Source organism: Sciurus vulgaris (assembly GCF_902686455.1).
Source record: "Sciurus vulgaris genome assembly, chromosome: 19".
NCBI lineage: Eukaryota > Metazoa > Chordata > Mammalia > Rodentia > Sciuridae > Sciurus > Sciurus vulgaris.
In genome coordinates this window covers 904,469-924,336 of record NC_136480.1, presented here as the reverse complement: position 1 = coordinate 924,336, position 19,868 = coordinate 904,469, and the positions used below count along the sequence as shown (strand labels likewise).

At 51.2% G+C, this 19,868-nt stretch overlaps 1 protein-coding gene across 4 annotated transcripts in view; it reads left to right on the top strand.

Annotated features, from left to right (window-relative positions):
* EEFSEC (eukaryotic elongation factor, selenocysteine-tRNA specific) overlaps positions 1-19,868 on the top strand; it is a 182,858-nt gene that overhangs the window by 56,727 nt on the left and 106,263 nt on the right. For all 4 annotated transcript variants that reach the window (XM_079122120.1, XM_079122118.1, XM_079122119.1 and 1 more), the window contains exon 2: positions 10,856-11,063. In XM_079122120.1, coding sequence (XP_078978246.1) covers positions 10,856-11,063 — 208 coding nt within the window. The remainder of the gene's footprint in view (positions 1-10,855; positions 11,064-19,868) is intronic.

Below are 19,868 nucleotides of genomic sequence, written 5' to 3'. Positions count from 1 at the left end.
TTTTTTTTGAAACTCAAGATTCCTAGCAAAAGTTAAAAAAGGAAAAAAGAAAACCCGGGCGGCGGGGAGGGGAGGGGGCGCCTTCTCCTGCCCACGGCCTGAAATAGACAATATTTCCTGAAACAGGAGATCCGAACCTCAAAGAATTTTCAAATAAACATTCATTTTATTATATTTTTTTTTTAAGAAGGAAGACGAGAGCGAGGGAGGGAAGGGAAAACAGCAGGCAGCAGAACAGCCGGCCTCTTCATGCTGAGCAGATGCAGTTGATTAAGGCGCGGCGCTGCCCGCGCAGCGTGTGTTAATTGAAGAATTTCCTCCGCCCAGAATGGGAAGTTCACATTAAAGCCGCTTGCCCCGAGTCGCCCTGACACTTGAGAACGAGCCTCGTCCGCAATCCTATTTTCTCTTCGGTGCTGGAGGAAATCCTAAGGAAAAAAAACGGAGGTTCAAGGCGGCGGCCGGGAGGGAGCCCCTCTTGGGGGCGGCGGGAGGCCAGGAACCGTCCGTGGAAGGAAGCCGGCGCTCATTTCCTCCTGAAAGCCATGAAACGATTAGAGCCGCGGCCCAGCGTTACTTAGTCCTGCTTTCCAGACTGCAGCTTGGGCTGCTGGTCCACCGCTGTCCCAGCAGGGCTGAGCCGGTGGCTGCAGAGTCAGCTCAAGGGCTGGACCCCAGCGAGGCCGGCGCGGAGGGGCCCCCGGGAGACCCGGGCGGGCTCTGCCCCGCCAGCTCCTGACAAGGGACAGTGTGTGAGTGCTTGTCCACTCCAGAGCTTCCAGGAACCCCGTCCCTCCTCGCTGGCCACCTGCACATCCTTCCGGTCAGAGGTCATGCTGGGCCACTCCTCATCCCCACCTTGATTGGGTACCAGTCTCTCTCTCTCTGTCGCCAACCCCTGCTCAGCAGAGGGGGCAGCTCCAGGGTCTGCGCTGTAGTGGGCCGCACTATCCCTCTCTCAAACACTGACTCTTTTGGGGCTGCCAGGCATTGAACCCAGGGGTGCTTAACCCTTGAGCCACCTCCCCAGCCCTTTTTATATTTTATTTAGAGACAGGGTCTCACTGAGTTGCTTAGGGCCTTGCTAAGTGGCTGAGGCCAGCCTCCAACTTGCAATCCTCCTGCCTCGGCCTCCCTTGCTGCTGGGATTGCAGGTATGCACCACCATGCCTGGCTAAACATTCACTCTTAGTTTTTCAAATAATACTCATCTTGAAGGTTAGTTTCTATGGCGTTTCACTTATTGTTGTGTCGTCCATTTTTGTCCTTTTTTTTTTTTTTTTTTTTTTTGGTAGCAGGGATTGAACTCAAGGGTACTCTACCACTGAGCCACCCCAGGCTATTAAAATTTTTTCGTTTTCAGGCAGGGTCTTGCTAAGTGGACAAGGCTGACCTTGAACTTGTAGTCCTCTAGCCTCAGCCTTCTGAGTCACTGGGATTGCAGCATGGACCGTGTTGCCTGGGAGGTTCTTTATACAAATGCATGAGAGAGAAACATGACTCACGGGCTGGGGTGTGGCTCAGTGGCAGATGCTTGTCTAGCATGTACAAGGCCCTGGGTTTGATCTCTAGTACTTAAATATGAAAAGAAGAACTCTCACTGCCCTAACCAGCTGCAGTGTTTACACATGTGTATCCCCAGCTCCTTGGGAGGCCGAGGCAGGAGGATCGCAAGTTGGAGGCCAGCCTCAGCAACTTAGCAAGGCCCTAAGCACCCAGACCCTGTCTCTAAATAAAATATACAAAGGGTTGAGGATGGTGGCTCAGTGGTTAAGCACCCCCTGGGTTTAGCCAGTACCATAAAAGAAAGAAAAACAAAAACTTAGCAGTGCTGGCCGTATAGCTCCTCACGTAGAGTGCCTGACTCTCATGCTGGAGACCCAGGTTCGAGTCCCCAGCCCTCTGTGATTATGCAAATAGAAAAACAAAACTTAAAAACTACTTGCTTTAAATACACAGCATGGGGAACCCTCATCCAATTCATGTTCGCAAAAGCTCTTTTATCATATCTCCATTATCCATTACATCTTTACCAGGTCTTCCTCTCAGGAAGTTCTCCTACAGATCTACCTGAACTCCTTCATGCTTCTGGTGGAGATCACTTCCTTCCGCGTTTCTTTTAGCTGGGGGACATCTGGTCCCAACTCCTTAATTTCCTCTCCCCTGGGCCCCTCTTGCCTGTTGTGGGACAGCCTGTCAGAGAGCAGTACCCCTAGTGCATGTCTGCGAGAACTCTGTTCAAATATCTTGCTGACCCCAGGGAGAAAGTGCTTCCCGCTTCAGGGCTCGGGAAGTCCTGTGATGACGACAGGGACTTTCTGATTGGTGCTGGGACTTCTTCATGCTTCTCTTAACACTGCAGACTGGTGCCCGTGGCAGCAGCCACGTCTGGCTTGAATGTAATAACACTGTTTTATTTTTATTGAATTTCCTTTGAAAAAAAAAAAAACAACTTACCAGTAGTAAGTGATTCCAGGGATATAAAGCTTCACTTCAAGAAAATCACCTTTGAATCAGTAAGGTGTGCACATGCTCAGAAATGAAAAGGAGCAACGACTCTGGAGGCTGGGGCAGGAGGATCGCAAGTGGGAGGCCAGCCTCAGCCACTCAGGGAGGCCCTGTCTCTAAATAAAATATAAAAAGGGCTGGGGAGGGGGCTCAGGGGTGAAGCGTTGCAGGTTTGATCCCTGGCACAAAAATAGGAACAAAAATGTGGAAAGTCAAGTGAGCTCTTCCCCACTGCCCTGTCCCCTGCTCGTCCAGGTTTGCCTCCTGTGACTCGGTTCCTCTAAGCGCTCCAAGGATGCTGAATGATGCCAGGCACACACTTTTCTCTCGCAAAATCTCTAGAGGCAGAAGTGTGCTGCGCGTATCGTGATGAACTGTATCTGACGACATACCTGGTGTGTTGATTAATCTGAACTTTTGTGATGCGGGATGGAACCCGGGGTACCCTACCTCGGAGCTACATCCCCAGCCCTTCTAATTTTTTAAAACATTTTGAGACAGGGTCTTAATAAGTTGCAGAGGCTGACCTCCACTTTGCCATCCTCCTGCCTCAGCCTCCGGTGTTGTTGGAATTGCAGGTGTGTGCCACTCTTCCAAATAAGATTTTTAAAAGGTTTTTATTAGTGCATTACAGTTACGCACAGTGTTTCCTTTGACACATTCATGTGTGCATGTCGTAGAATTGCTGTATTCAATCCCCTCACTTCCTCTTTCCTTTCCGCCTTTCCTTCTCTTGCTCCCCTTCCTCTGTCTCCGCTCTTTTTTCTGTTTTATTTTTTATTTTTTAATTGGTGCTTTGTCGACACACAAAGGTGGAATCATCATGGGGATTTTTGGGGGGAGGGTTACTGGGCATTGAACCCAGGGGCACTTCACCCCTGAGCCACCTCCCCAGCCCTTTTATATTTTATTTAGAGACCAGGGTCTCACTGAGTTGCTTAGGGCCTTGCTAAGTTGCTGAGGCTGGTCTCCCAACTTGTATCCTCCTGCCTCAGCCTCCCACGTGCTGGAATGACAGGCATGTATCACCTTGGTCCACTCCCTGTGGGATTTTAATTTGCATTTTTCTGGTTATTGTGAGATGCCCTATTGCCTTTTGGGCTGTTTGTGCTTCTTTTCTTTGCTCCCCGGCTCACCCCTCTGACTTCACCTCCTTTCTCCAACCCACAGACTGGCTCCTTCTCTTCCTGGCATGTTCCCCTGTGACCTGCCCCCTCCCTGTCCTCTCCCTCTGCCCAGTGTCCTACCCTTAGGGAGGAGGCCTCCTCCTAGAACTGAGTCTGAGCCTGCTTCTGCTTAGCGTTCTCCATCTTCTATGAAATTCACTTGTTTTTATGTTTGCCATTTGCTTGGGTTTTATCTCACTGGATCATTCGAGGCAGAGACTGCTTGTCTCTGGGACCCCTCAGGTGGGCCAAGCCAGTGCTTGGGGATTGAACCCAGGGGGCGCTTCACCACTGAGCCAACTCTCCAGCTCTTTTTTATTTAGAGACAGGGTCTCGCTGAGTTGCTTAGCAGGTCTCTTATGTTGAGGCTGTCCTCCAACTTGCGATCCTCCTGCCTCAGCCTCCCAAGCCACTGTGGAGGCGATGTGCGGCCCCTGCACTGCACTTTTGAAATTCGATCCAGGGCTGGGTTTGTGACTCAGTGGTTAGAGCCTCGCCTAGCGCGTGTGAGGCCCTGGTTTGATCCTCCGCCACCACATAAAAATAAAATAAAGGTATTGTGCCCACATATAAAAAGAAAGACTAAAATTAAAAAAAGAATTTGATGCGTTGCCCTTGATGTTTGGCGTCACGTGTAAGGTAGAATCCAGTTCTGTTTTTGCTAGACGGCTACCCGTGTCCCTGGGTCCCGATCGGGGGGTGGTCGTTCCGTTATAGCTGAGGCTCAGAGACGGACAGCTACTTACCCAAGAGTTCCAGGCAGCAGTGAGCTGGCTCCTTGGGAGCTTCCCTCTGGCGGCCCTGGGGGCTCGCAGGTCTCCGCCGTTGGCTCTCGTCCCTCTGGCGGGCTGAGCCCCTTCCTTGTGCTTGCCTGGTGGACCCCCTCCCGCCGGCCCCTTTGTTGTTTCTCCTGTTCCTCTGCTGCTGACATGGCTGCTATTGTTCTCCCCCCTCCCCTCCTGCCACCGCGGGCCGCAGGTGGCGCGGTGTGCCTCCAGCCCGCTGGCAGCCGCCTTCCACGGGGTCTGCTCTCCTTCCTCTGCCACCTGTAGGCTCTGGCCACCTGCTTTTGGGCGGCCTTTGGTTCCCAGGGACGCAGGAATGCAGTTCGGGGGCCAAGAGAAGCGGGCAGGAGGAAAAGCAGGTTTGAAAACGAATCAGCTCTTGCTTCCAGCACGGGCTCGACTATTATTTTCGTGCAAGCCAGATCTCTTTTGGAGAGTCTCCCCTCTTGGGGTTGTGTGAGGATTGGATCCAGGCTGATGGAGAGGTTACAAGCTTAAGAGCCTCTTCTGAGGCCCAGCTGGTGGTCAGAGTGTGGGGCGGAGGCCCTAGGGAGATGGGGGGCACCGAGGGAAAATTGGAAATGCAGCCCGTGCCAGGCGCACGCCTCTCATCCCAGCAACTGAGGAGGCTGAGGCAGGAGGATCGCAAGTTGGAGGCCAGCCTCAGCCACTTAGTGAGGCCCTAAACAACTCAGTGAGACCCTGTCTCTAAATAAAATATAGAGGGCTGGGGAGGTGGCTCAGTGGGTAAGCTCCCCTGGGTTCTATCCCTGGTTAAAAAAAAAAAAAATTGGAAATGCACAAATGTTCTCAGGGTGCATGTCGCCTACAGGTCCAGGAGACCTAGTTTTACCACATCTGTTCATTTGCAGAGGTTTTCACGTGGTGACCCCTGAGTGGTCAATGTTGGCAATGCATGCACTCTCTCATACAGTAAGCAATACCCACTGCAGAGCTCGGCACATCTTTTTTGCGGGGAATATAGGGATTGAAGTCAGGGGTGCTTACCACGGCCACATCCCTTTTTATATTTTAGTAGAGACAGAGTCTCGCTGAGTTGCTTAGGGCCTTGCTAATTTTCTGAGGCTGGCCTCCAGCTTGCGATCCTCCTGCCTCAGCCTCCCCAGCAACTGGGGTGCCAGGTGTGTGCCAGGGCGCCTGGCCATAGCCTGGCACACCTTTTAAATTGTCAGCGTGCAGCCTGTGACGTGAGCTCAGGGCTTGTCTCCAGTCTACCCCTGGCTCCCCACGTTGGGGTCTCCTGTTGGACAGGCAGCACTGCTGTCCTGCTGGCTGCTGGAGCCGCTGCAGTACCACGTGGTGCATCTGGCACGGAGACCACCTGAAGCTTGTTCTTTGGGGCCACGGGGTACACACAGCACGTCCTGACCATGCAGGTGGGACTTGGCTGACTTAGAAAGTCTCATCCTGCCTGCAGGATGTCCCTGCTGTTGTGCTGATCCAAGAGGAGGAGCCCACCCTCGCGGCTGACTCAGGCCATAAGGGTTTTCCTGCCCCGGGTGGGACACCGTCCCCAGGCTGCGGCTGTTCCTTCCCAAGCAGCGACCTACCTGCCGCTAGTTCTCTCCTGCGAGCACGGGCCTTCTGTGTGCATGCGGGTCATTGGGAAGGAGACGGCTGCTCCTCCAGCTGTCCCTCTGCTGGCCTTTGGGACACAAATACAGCCACCGCCACTTGCATTTGGTGAAGGCCTTGTCCTGGCGTCGCTTTGTGCAGAGGGGCCCCAGGCTCCCAGATCACGATGTGCATTGGTGCCCAGCGCGGTGACGCATGCGCATCATCCCAGCGGCTCAGGAGGCTGAGGCAGGAGGATCGTGAGTTCAAAGCCAGCCTCAGCAACCGTGAGGCGCTCAGCAACTTAGTGAGGACTCTGTCTGTAAAAAAATATAAACTAGGGCTAGGGAGGTGGCTCGGGGGTCCGGTGCCCCCGAGGTGAGTCCCCAGCAACCGCACCCCTGCCAAAAAAAAAAAAAAAAAAGCCACACATTTGCCGGCGCTGCGCAGCGGGCGAGGACGCCTGCTCGGCCTCTGCCTCCGGCCTCAGCCTCTGGGCGCTGCCCTGGGACTCAGGAGGCAGCAGCCCTGGAGGCCGCGCCCGTCTGTGGATCTCCTGTCCTCGTGCCCCAGAGCACAGTCAGCCCTCCCTCCGGGGTGTCTGGCGGGGCGTCCGAGATCTGCAGCGAGATGGGCCCCGCTGTGGTGGAGGCCGCCGACGGGAGGACCCGGGAACGGCGCGCCCGGTGTCTGACGAGCCGCAGCCGCGGGGTGGCGGAAGTGATTGCTGAGACCAAGGCCAGGGTCCCCGGAAGCCCCTTCAGGGACCAGGACCTCTTTTGGCCTCCTGGTCCCTCTCTGAAGGGTGGCTGGGGCCTCCGCTGTGAGACTCACGGCCCAGCCTGGTGGAGGGACGGCGGGCGGGAAGCGCTGTGTGCGCAGGTGCAGGGGCGCCGGCTGCCCGCTCCATCGTGACCCGAGATCGTTCTTTTTTTACTTTTTTAACTTTTTTGATTCTTTATGTGTCCTCCTTAGCTGGCTGTGACAGCAGGGTGCACTCTGACCTGTCACACACACGTGGAGTGTGACTCCCCATCCTTGTGGTGGGACAGGACGTGGAGTTTCCCTGGTCGTGTGTCCATGTGTGAACAGGAGAGTTCTGTGCCCTTCATTCCTCTGTCCTTCGCATTCCCATCCCCCTTTGCCTCCTCCACTGAACGTCTGTTCTCCCCCTTACTGTGAATCAGCATCCGCACATCAGGGAGAACATTCCGCCTTTGGTTGTTTGGGATTGACTGACTTCGCTTTGATGGTCTCCAGTTCCATCCATTTACCAGCAGATGCCACCATTTCCTTCTTTATGGCTGAGTGGTATTCCACTGTGTATTTCTACCACAGTTTCCTGTGTAGCAATCCGTTCCTCTGTTGAAGGCACCCAGGTGGGTTCCATAGTTTAGCTACTGTGAGTTGAGCTGCTACAGACATGGATGCGGCTGCGTCACTGTCGTAGGCAGATTTTAAGTCCTTTGGGTATAAACTGAGGACTGGGACAGCTGGGTCAAATGGTGGGTCCATTCCAAGTTCTCTGAGGAATCTCCACACTGCTTTCCAGGGTGGCTGCCCCAGTCTGCAGCCCCAGCAGCCACGGCCGCCTGGACCAGGGGGACGGCAGGGCCCCAGGCGCCGAGGCTCAACCCCGCATGGTGGCCGTCAGCCCCCTCCCATTTCCTGGTGGCCTGTGGCGCTCTCTCCCGGGACTCTCCCCGACCTTCCCGCAGTGGGATCTGTGTTTAGACTCCAGGGAGGACGTGGAGGCCCTCCACTCTGCTCTCGCCTCCCCTGTTTGTGGCCATTGTCCCCAGGCTGTGGTCGGACCCTCTGGGCTAAGCCCCTCTTTCCGGTCCTCAGACTCCGTGCTGGGAGGGGCCGGGTACCTCCTGGTGCCCGTGGGGACGGGAGGACGAAGCTCCGGCTGCCCTGCCTCGGGAGAGCTCTGCCGAGGGGCGACCTCTTCCATGGAGCCCAGTCACAGCAACATGACCGATCTTGGCACTGCCCCTCCCTCGCTGTCCCCAGAAAGGCCAGGCCACGGATGGGGGCAGCCGACCCCGGTTCCCACCCTTAGCTGGGTGGCTTTGAGCACGTTACTTTACCTGCGTGAGCCTTGAAACAGGGAGACAGGTGGAATATACAGGATAATGAATCAAAGCAGCCACACGGAGGTTGGCACCCTGGGCTGGCAGAGTCGCCAGCACCTGCTCCCCATGCAGGGACTTCTGGAACCTTCCTGGAAGAACCTTCTAGAATCTTCCGGAACCTTCTGGTACCTTCCAGAACCTGTCCTGCAGCACTCATAGGGGCTTGTGCATGCACGCCCCCTCCCGTGGACAAGCGATGGTTTTACTCTGGACTCGGACCTTGCTGTGCAGGGGCGTGGAGAGCAGTCAGTGGGCTGAGCTCCGTGTCTCTGGATCTCGGCTCTGTTACCTTGACGTGGCCACTTCACCTGTCTCGTCTGCAGTACCCGTGTGCCAGGTTGGGGTGGAGATGCAGATCACAGATGGGCTGAAATCATGGCACAGTCGCAGAAGTAAATCCACGGCAGCAGCCACTCCCGTGATGATTTCATGTGCCCGTCATTCCGAGCCCTGCATGTGCTATCTCATTTAATCCTGCTCTAGTCCAGCAGCGGAGGGTACGGACCAGGGAGCCAAGGCACGGAGAGATTTGATGGAATTGGAAACGGTCATAATGCTAATGGGATGTAAATCACTATTGCGACTTTATGTTTTTGATAACAATATATTTACATTCTTTACCCGATATTTAAAGAATCACCAGTTGAAAACAAATATTTTGTTGATTTAATTTGATTTCATTTTTTTTTGGTACCAGGGATCAAACCCATGGGTACTTAACCACTGAGCCACCTCCCCAGCCCTTTTTATATTTTATTTAGAGACAGGATCTCGCTAAACTGCTTAGGTCCTTGCTAAGTGGCTGAGGCTGGCCTCCAACTTTCGATCCTTTTGCCTCAGCCTCCAGAGCTGCTGGAATGACAGGTGTGTGCCCTTGTGCCCAGCTCCCGATATTAAATTCAACATTATTTTCCTTCTTAGAATACCCATACCTTTTGATTTTTTTTCAAAAGTCTGACTTTCAGGGTTGCTTAAATGTGTTCACTGTTTGATGTTCATTTTTTCCAGCTGAAACCCTTTTTTTTCCTCTGAACACATATTTTTCCTCCTCCATCCCAGAAGGAAAATTACATCTCACAGATAACTGAATCTTTGCTAAATGCTGACCTTTGTAAGTTTTCCATTATTTTTATTTTTGAAATGATTAAGATATATAATCTGCAGAATTGGAAATTGCCATTTTTAAAAGTACCGACAAACTTTAACCCTGTTATAATTACTCTGCAAACCCTTTAAGGATTCTGCAGTCAGTCCAAGCAGATGAAAAGCCCTGATAGATGGGGAAACATAGAGGGTCATTTGTAAGCCTCGATTTTTTTATCTTGGCTTCCCACCCACTCGCTCAGCCTGTCCCCTCCAGTCTCAGAGTGATTTCCTACCCGGGTCCGTGGGAACCGGGAAGGACACTGTTCGATTCATGCCATGGAAAGAGTAGGGATTTTGAAAACAGACCAGGCGGCTCCCTTATGTCACTTCCTGGGGCCGGATCAAAAGTCCGATGAAGAAACTGCTGCCAGGCAGCGGTCGCCATACTGACCCCAGTTCTCAGCGTGGCCAGTCAAGTCCCTGTGACCTCTGATCTCCTTAGAAGCGTCCCTGGTGCTGGCCGGCTGCAGAGCCCCCTCGGAGCAGAGCCGTGCTCCGGACTGATGGGCCCCGTCTGCCCTTAGCTTTCGAGTCTGTCACTCAGTGTCATTTCCCATCCCAGGGAGGGCCTGGTGGCGTGGGAGACATTCCTCCCCAGCTGAGAGGGGTACCAGTAGGAAACTGAGTCTCGGGGAGAAGGAGCTGGTTCCTGGTAAATAAAGCAGCAGAGGCGCGGGGCTCACGCTGGCTCACCGCAGCCCCGCAGAGACTCGCAAAGCCGTGTCCCGGCTGTCTGTGCTCTGAGTACCCATGAGCCCCAGGCCTCGTTCCTGAGCGCTCAGACTGGGCAGGGCGGGCACGGGCTGGGGTGCTGGCGGAGGGGGAGTGGAGGCGAGGTGGGGCAGGGGTCACATGAATGGAAAAGGGAGGCGGGATCAAGACTGGAGGACAGGAGGCTGGCACGCAGCACAGGTCCCCATCCTTGAGGACAGGCCATGTGGCATGGTGGTTAGGAGCCTCTGCGTGACTTAAGATCTGTGCTCTGGGTAGGCACGGTGGCACACGCCTGTCATCCCAGCAGCTGCAGAGGCTGAGGAAGGAGGATGGCAAGTGGAGGTCAGCCTCACCAATTTCTAAATAAAATATAAAAAGGGCTGGGGATGTGGCTCAGGGGTCGAGTGCCCCTGGGTTCAATCTCCAGTACCAAACAAACAGAATCTCTGCTCTGACACCTACGTGCTATATAATCGTGGGTACTTATTTATGCGACTTGTCCAGTGACCTCAATTCCTCATTAGTGAAGTTGCAGGTGGCATTTAGGCTCTTGAGGGAAACTGGGGAGTTGCAATTACTCGTATTTTTTTGATATTGGGAATTGAACCTAGGGCGCTAAACCACTGAGCCACACTCCCAGCCCTTTTTATTTTTATTAAGAGACAGGGTTTCACTGAGTTGCTCAGGGCCTCGCTAAGTGGATGAGGCTGGCCTCCAACTTGCAATCCTCCTGCCTCAGCCTCCCGAGCTGCTAGGATGACAGGTGTGCACCACCGCACCTGACTGTCATTCCCCTTTCTAACCTGATCTTCTCTTATCCCAGGGGCCCAGATCATTGATCTGATGATGCTGGTCATCGACGTGACCAAGGGGATGCAGACCCAGTCGGCAGAATGCCTCGTGATTGGCCAGATCGCCTGCCAGAAGCTGGTTGTAGTGCTGAACAAAATAGACCTCTTAGCCGAAGGGAAGAGACAGGCAGCCATTGACAAAATGACGAAGAAGATGCAGAAGACCCTGGAGAACACCAAGTAGGTTTGCCAGTGGGGGAAGGTCACACGTATACACTGCTTTTCATTCACAGAGCTTGGGCAGGCCTTGGCCTCATGCCCGAGTGGAATCCTGCCTGTGCTTGGCCACATCAAGGGCTGCGTTAAGTCGGGTAAAGGTGAAGGTGCTAAAAAAAGAGGCCAGCCTCAGCTCCAAAGAGGCCCCACATTATGGGTGCAGTGGGGCACGCCTATAATCTTAGAGACTTGGGAGGCTGAGGCAGGAGGACTGTGAACTTGAGGCCAGCCTTGGCAACTCAGCAAGTCCCTCAGCAACTCAGCGAGACCCTGTCTCAAAATGAAGAGTAAAGAGGGCTGGGAAGTGGCTCAGGGGTTAAGCACCCATGGGTGCCATCCCTGGTACCCCCATTCCCAGCAAAAAAAAAAAGGCCCAAAAATTACAGAAATGTAAAGATGCTGGAAGTGGACTTTTAGGTTCCTGCTGGTTGTTCCTCGTCGTCTCTTTCAGAGGTCAGTATTGAGCCCAGGGCCTTGAGCGTGCAGCTAAGCGCTCCACCACCCAGCCGCAGCCCAGCCCCTCAGGCAGCTTCCTGACGGAAGTGCGCAGTGGGACGCTGGTTTGCTCTGCCCAGGCTGCGGCCAGCTTATTGCTCTTCCGCCGTCGGCTGTGCTTGGCCGCAGTCAAAGTCAGGCACAGGCCCTTGTTTGTTTTAGCTTCAAGGAAGCAGGAAGCTCAGGCCTGGGCCCAGAGGACGCAGGTCCCGTTCTCTTGGATTCTCTGGGCAGAGACCTAGTGCTGTCTCTGCACTGGGCAGACCTCAGTGCCAGAGAGAACCCTGTTCTGTCCCCGTCTGCGTCTCCACAGCTGGACTGTCATCCAGGGACAAGGAATTTTGGCGGGTAACTGGTTGTTTTCCTCACAGAGGTTGGTAAAATTGGGTAGGAGGCCAGACCAGTGGACATTGCTGCTAGAGGCCGTATTAGGATGTGCCATGCTGTTTGACAAAGGACCTTGGTGGCATTTCATGCCTAGGAGTTTGCAATTTAATTAAATTCATTAATTTATTTATTTTGTACTGGGGATTGACTCCAGGGGTGCTTGCCCACTGAGCCAATCCCCAGCCCTCTCTGTATTTTATTTAGAGACAGGGTCTCGCTGAGTTGCTCAGGGCCTCGCTAAGGTGCTGAGGCTGGCCTCCAACTTGCGATTCTCCTGCCTCAGCCTTCTGAGCCACTGGGATGACAGCACACGTCACCGCGCCTGGTCCAATTTTATTCTACAGGAAGTAGGACGTCACTGAAGAATTCGGTGCAGGGAGGGGCAGGGGCGTGACTGAGATCACCCATCAGGCCTGCCTGGTCAGGAGGACCCAAGGGCGAGCAGGGGGAGGAAGAGGAGGCATCTGGGACCGTGGTGGCATTTCCAGGGAGAGGAGGAGTCTTCTGGGTTGAGGGAGCAGGTGACCTGGGCGACTTGTAGAGGGAACCTCATCACACAGTTGCTTCTGGTGACAGGGGGCCCAGGAAGATGGCGGGGCTGCTGTGCCGGGAGGGGCAGCGAGAGGCGGGTGGGAGCCAAGCCCCCTGGTCACTCAGGCCGGTCGTGGGCCGGAATGGCCGGCTCCGATGTGGTCGAGGGAAGGGGCCAGGTCTGCTGAGCGCAGCGCCTCGGCCGGCTCCTTGTGTATCAGATGGCTCTTCCTCCCGGCCTGTCCCTTTTGATCAATACTCAATAGCGGTCACTGGGAGACAGGGAAGCTCCCTGTGGCTATGCGGCCGGGGACAATATCCTGCCACTTCCACCTCTCCTTCTGCCCGCGGAGGGCACGGCCGCAGACGGGGGTTTTGTTTCTCTGTCGTAAAGATTGATGTGCTTCCCCAATTTATGATTTTTTTTTTTTAATTTTCAGAATCTAACACCTGCAGCTCTTGGGCAGAATTCTCAAGTTGGTTAAATTAAAGCTTCAGCCCTGTGAATGGACCAAATATGTCATAAAAGATTTCCTAGCGCTGCCTTTTGTTAGCAAAATTCATCAATCCGATAAAATCGACACATTTAGATAAGTGTTGCATAAGAATGCGGACTCCGTTATTCCCAGCGGAAGTGGATATGAGACTGTAAAAAGGAAGATAAAAAATTATATCTTCTTTTTAGTGAGTTATTTGATCTCCCTGCCGCTTTATTTACTTGTCAGAAAGGAGAGAACAGGTCTCTTGGACTCCTGCATAAAAACTCAACACAATGTCGCTGTCATTTACTGTATGAATGGGACCTTCGGGAAGGGCTCAGGTACTTTTGAGGGTGAATTAATACTTGCCAGTGTTGATTTGTTGCACTTAAGGAAAATTCGCATCTGCATGTTTAGATTGCTAGTCCCATTTTAGTGTTTGAGCTGAAGGTCAAATGATGGACTTCATCACAGAGCCAGAGGCAACGGTCGATTCGTGGGGGTTTTTAATTTTTTTAGACTTCTTTTTGATACCCAGGATATAACCCAGGGGTGCTTCACCACTGAGCCACATCCCCGGCCCTTTTTTATATTTTATTTAGAGACAGGTTCTCACTGAGTTGCTCATGGCCTTGCTAAGGTGCTGAGGCTGGCCTCTAACTTGTGACCATCCTTCCTCAGCCTCTTGAGCCACTGGGATGACAGGCGTGGGCCATTGTGCCCCACTCCTTTTTTTTTGTTGTTGTTGATATTTATTCTTTTAACCACTTGTAACTATATAATCAGTGACATTAAATACGGTCACAATATTATATACTCACCTCCCCAAACCTCATCACAATCCCCCAAATCACTTCTGTACCCATTAAGCAATACTCTTCCTGTTCCTCTTCCCTGGCCCCTAGGAACCTCTGTTCTGCAGTCAGGTGCCTATTCTAGGGACCTTAGCTATGTGGAATCATACAGTGTCTGGATTTCATGTGCCACAAGGTCCAGCCATGTTGTAGCGTGTGTCAGAACTTGGCTGCTTTTTTATGGCTGAATAGTATTCCATGGTCTCTCTGGGCCGTATTTGTTTATCCGCTCTTCTGTTGATGGACCCTTGGGCTGCTCCCTGGCTGTTGTGAATCTGGGTGTACAGACCTCTGTTCAAGTCTCTGACTTCAGGTCCTTGAATAGATGCTCTTAGTGGGGCTGGGGGTGTGGCTCAGTGCTAGAGTGCTTGCCTGGCATGTGACAGGCCCTGAGTTCCATCCTCAGTACACCCCGATAGATGGACAAACATATGTAAATGTATTTATCAATATACTGATATTTGTATAGAACATCTCCAGATAATATGTGTGTGGTCCTCATTCCTCTCTACCTAGAAGTGGAATGAACAGATTGTATTGTAATTCTGTTTTATGGAGTTCCTGAATTGTTTTCCACAGCAGCTGCACTTACTTATCCCCACCAGCAATGCATGAGGGTTACTATTTGTCTACAGCCTCCTCTATACTTCTTGTAGTCCTTGTTCTTTAAAAAAGAAAAAAAAAGATAGCCATCAGCTGGGCATGGTGCCCACACACCTGTCATCCCAGCAATCTGGGAGGCTGAGGCAGGAGGATTGTAAGTTGGAGGCCAACCTCCGCAACTTAGTGAGGCCCTAAGCAACTTAGCAAGACCCTATCTAAAAAATGAACGAATGAGTGAATGGATGGATGAATGGATGATGGATGGATTATGGATGACGGATGGATGGATGGATGGATGGATGATGGATGGATGATGGATGACGGATGGAGGGATGGATGGATGGATGGATGATGGACGGATGGATGGGTGGATGATGGATGGATGGATGGATGGGTGGATGGATGGATGGATGGATGGATGGGTGGATGAGTGGATGGATACATGGGTGGATGGATGGATGGATGGGTGGGTGGATGGATGGATGGATGGATGGATGGGTGGATGGGTGGATGGATACATGGGTGGATGGATGGATGGATGGGTGGATGGATGGATGGATGGATGGGTGGATGGATGGATGGATGGATGGATGGATGGGTGGATGGGTGGATGGATGGGTGGGTGATGGATGGATGGATGGATGGGTGGATGGATGGATGGATGGATGCATGGATGGGTGGATGGGTGGATGGATACATGGGTGGATGGATGGATGGATGGGTGGGTGGATGGATGGATGGATGGATGGGTGGGTGGATGATGGATGGGTAGATGGATGGATGGATGGATGGATGGGTGGATGGGTGGATGGATGAGTGGGTGAATGGATGGGTGGATGGATGGATGAATAGGTGGATGGATACATGGGTGGATGGATGGATGGATGGATGGGTGGATGGGTGGATGGATACATGGGTTGATGGATGGATGGGTGGGTGGATGGATGGGTGGATGATGGATGGATGATAGATAGATGATGGATGGGTGGATGATGGATGGATGGATGGAGATGTAGCTCAGTAGTAAAGTGCCCCTGGGTTCAGTCCCTGTCACTCTCTCCCCTCCAAAGAAATTCATAGCAGGCATGAAATGATATTGTTGTTTTTTATTTGTATTTTTCTAATGACTAATAATGTTGGGATCTTTTCAGGTGCTTATTGGCCATTAGTCTGTCTTCATCAAAAGATATCTATTTACATCCTTTGCTCATTTTAATTGGATTCTTGTTGTTGAATTGCAGCAGTATACAGTTTGGTCATAACCCCTTGTCATAGGTAGGATTCGCAATTCTTTTCTCCCCTTCTGTGGATTGTCTTTTTACTTTTTTTTTTTGCAGTGCTGGGGATGGAACCCAGGGCTTATGTGCTTGCAAGGCAAGCTCTCTACCGACTGAGCCGTCTCCCCAGCCCTTACTTTCTTGATAGGGTCCTTGCATATGCAGGATTTCTTAATTTTTTTGTACTGGGGATACTTCACCACTGAGCCACATCCCCAGCCCTTTTTTATTCTTATTTTGAGACATAATCTCCCTGAGTTGCTTAGGCCCTCACTTAGTTGTTGAGGCTGGTCTCCAGCTTGCATCCTCTTGCCTCAGCCTCCTGAGCCACTGGAAATACAGGTGGGCACCACTCTACCCAGCAGAATTTCTTATTTTTGATGAATCTAGTTTATCTGTTTTGGTTTTCTTTTTTTGCTTGTGTTTTTGGAGTCATATCTATTAAATTGCTACCAAATCCAGTGCTTTTCTCTAAGAATTTTCTCTCTCTCTTCAGTGTAGATCTTCAATTCATTTTGAGTTCATTTGTAAGGTAAAGGTTCAATTTCATTCTTTTAAGTGTGGTGTCCAGTTTTTCCAGCACAATTTATTGAAAAGATTCTCCTTTCTCCTTTTCAAAAATTAATTGACAAAGCCAGCCTCAGCAATACGAGGCCCCAAGCAACTCAGCGAGACCCTGTCTCTGAATAAAATATAAAAAGGGCTGGGGGTGTGACTCAGTGGGTAAGCACCCCTGGGTTCAATCCCTGGGACCAAAAACAACAAAAAAGTTAGTTCACCATAAATGTATGGATTTATTTTTTACCGTTGTGTTCTATTCCATTGGTCTGCCTGTCTCTCCATCTGTCTCACTGCTTTGATGACTGTGCTTTGTATTGAGTTTTCAAGTCAGGAGGTTTGGGTCTTCTAGCTTTGTTCTTTTTCCAGGTTGTTTCCCTGTGGGACCCCTGAGATTCTGTGTGGGTCTGAGGACCTGCTTTTCCATTTCTACAAAAAAAGGCTGTTGGAAATTGTTTTCTTTTCATCGCCAGAGCTCAAACCCGGGCCTCACACTCACTCGGCACGTGTTCTCCCACTGGCCACATTCGCAGGCCTGTTGGACTTTTGACGGGGACTGGGTGGAACCTGAAGGTCGCTTTGCTGGTGCTGACACCTTCGCGGATTGCCTTCCAGTCCCTGAGCCGGGGCCGCCTTCCCACCTGACGAGGCCTGGTTTTCTTCAGTGCTGCTCTTTCGCATCATTGGTTGATTTTTAGGTGTTTGATTCTGAGTGTGTGATTGTGAGTATTTAATGTGTTTGGATGCTACTGTGAATACAGTTGCTTTTTTAATTTCCCGTTTGGATCGTTTGTTGGTGGTACATAGAGACACAGCCGATGTTTGTGTGTTGATGTTTCTCCCTGTGACTGTGCTGAGTCCTCTTCCCTTTTCCTGATATAGAATTGTAACCTTTTACAATTTTTTTTTTACAATGAGGTTTTTCATTTCTGCTCTGATCACCTAACGTTTTCTGTAGCAGTCTCTCAGAGCACCGTGACCTTGTTCTTGACCTTTTAGACTGGGTTGTTTTCTCTCTCATCAGTAACTAACTCTAGCCAAACATCTTTGCACATTGTAAACTTTGTATTTTCAGTTATTTCCTTGTGATCGGTTCCCAGGTGTTAGATTACTAGATCGAAAGGCAGGAACATTTTTAAACCTTTTGTTGAACATTGTCATATCAGCAGCATCATCAATATCATCATCATTATTATTATTATTAGTTTATTTTTGGTTCCAGGGACTGAACCCAGGGGCGCTTAACCACTGAGCCATGTCCCCAGCCCTTCTTATATTTTATTGACAGACAGGGCCTCTCTGAGTTGCTCAGGGTCTCATAAGTTGCTGAGTCTGGCCTCCAACTTGTGATCCTCCTGCCTCAGCCTCCTGAGCCACTGGGATAAAAGGTGTATGCCACCGTGCCCAGCTGCCGTATTATTTTCTAAAAGGCTTCTATCATTTTACACATGGGTCAACAACTAACTTGGGTTAATACATTTAAAATATATTTCGCTTAAAATGTAGTTGAAATTTTAAAATAGATATGGCATTTTATTCTCATTTTAACATATGGCTCTTAAATTACTGGTGAAATTGAACATTTCCCCCTAAGTGTGTCAGGCACATGTGCTTTTGTGTCTGTGACTTATGCACGTGTATTTTTTCTGTCTGCCTCTTGCAATTTTGATATTAGTGTATCTAATATCATTCGAGGTGTTGCTGACGTCGCTGTGACCCTTGACCCGTCGCACTTTCTACAAATACGTCTTCGGTCTTTGTCATCTTCCCATGTGAGTTGCTTTGGTTTTTGGCACATAGAAGTTTGTAATTTTTACATAGTCAAACTCTTAGATGGTTTTTCTTTGTGATCTCTTTATCTCTCAGAGCATTTAAAATCCCTCTTGCATAAGCATTTGTCAGTGTTAACAGAAATCAGCATGGAAGATAAACATGGACCCGCAATCTTCCCATTGCATCAAATTAAAATGTTTTCTTCCCCGGATCCCTGTCAGTCTTTCCCACATGTACATAATTTGAGGTAGTTGTTATCACCACATTGACACAATTTTGTGTTCCAGGCTTTTCTGTTTATTTTTCCACTAAATTATCATCTGACAGCATCCCTGATACATCTTTCCCCCAGACTCTGTGCTGCTTCTTGCCTTGAAAACTTTTTTTTTTTTTTTTTGTGGGGGTACCGGGGATTGAGATCAGGGGCATTCGACCACTGAGCCACATCCCCAGCCCTTTTTATTTTTTATCTAGAGGCAGGGTCTAAGTTGCTGAGGGCCTCACTAAGTTGCTGAGGCTGGCCTCCACCTTGCCATCCTCCTACCTCAGCCTCCCAAGCAACTGGGATCACAGGTATGTGCCACTGAGCCTAGCTTGATTCTTCTCTGTCTGCTTTGAATTTTCTCTTCTCCCTCTGGTGTCGTCCTTTCCAAGGGTGACACCTGAGATCCCCAGGGCTGCCAGGGAGCACAGCTGGCCTGCTCTGCCCTGGCAGTGATTGGCAAGTGACTGTCAGGCCCTGTTCAGAATCTCCCTCATGTCACCTCAGCTCGTCACACTGATCTTTGGGGCAGCCACTGGCTCCTGAGATTGTTCCAGTGGTTCCTTAGGGAACTCTAGCTTCTGTTATTTTCTCTTATCTTAAATTTAAAAAAAAAAATCTGATTTTTCTTGAAGGGTTTGCTCCCACCCAAGCCAGGGGGCTTCAAAGAGCAGCCAGACAGAGCGCCCCTGCTCAGGGCGGGCTGTTGGGCCGGCAGGACTGTGGGTGGTGGGGAAAGGAACCCTCGGAGAGCCCTGGGGTGCCAGCGCTGAGCAGCCCGGGGGCCTCCGCTGACGGGAACTTGCTTCTGGTGCAGGGGGTCAGGCATCCGAAATTGTTCTAGAAGGGCAGGTACGAGCTAAGCTGAGGTGAAGTTCAGAGTAGGGAACAGACGGGACGGAAATGGTCAGAAACTCGGGACTGAAGCCCAAGCAACAAAGGGCCCGGTCCACAAATGGGCCACGGAACTGAGCGGGCGCGTCACAGAGGAAGAAATACGAACGCCAGCATGTGCGAGGAAACGTTCAGCCTCGCTGCCAATCAGAGAAGCTGCACCGGGAGTCCCTCTCACTCCAGGCAGAATGACAGTCATCGAGAAGGCAAGTGACAACGAACACTGGCAAGGGTGTGGAAAAGGCGCGCTCATCCGTGGCGGGTGGGACTGCAAATTGGTGCAGCCACTCTGGAGAGCAGGATGGAGATGCCTCAGGAAACTTGGAATGGAACCACCATTTGACTGAGCTGTCCCACTCCTGGGTTTATACCCAAAGGCTTAAAATCAGCACGTGACAGTAGTGCCTGGCTGCCTTCAGTAGATGAGTGGATCAAGAAACTGTGGTACAAATACACAGTGGAATATTACTCAGCCTTAAAGAAGAATGGAATGATGGCATTTGCTGGTGAATGGACGGAGCTGGAGGCTCACGCTAAACAAAATGAGTCAATCTCCAAACACCGAAGGCTGAATGTTCTCTCTGATGCTAACTCACAATAAGTGGGGGAGAATAGAAGTCCAGTGGATGAGACAGAGGGGAAGTCAGGGCCTGGAA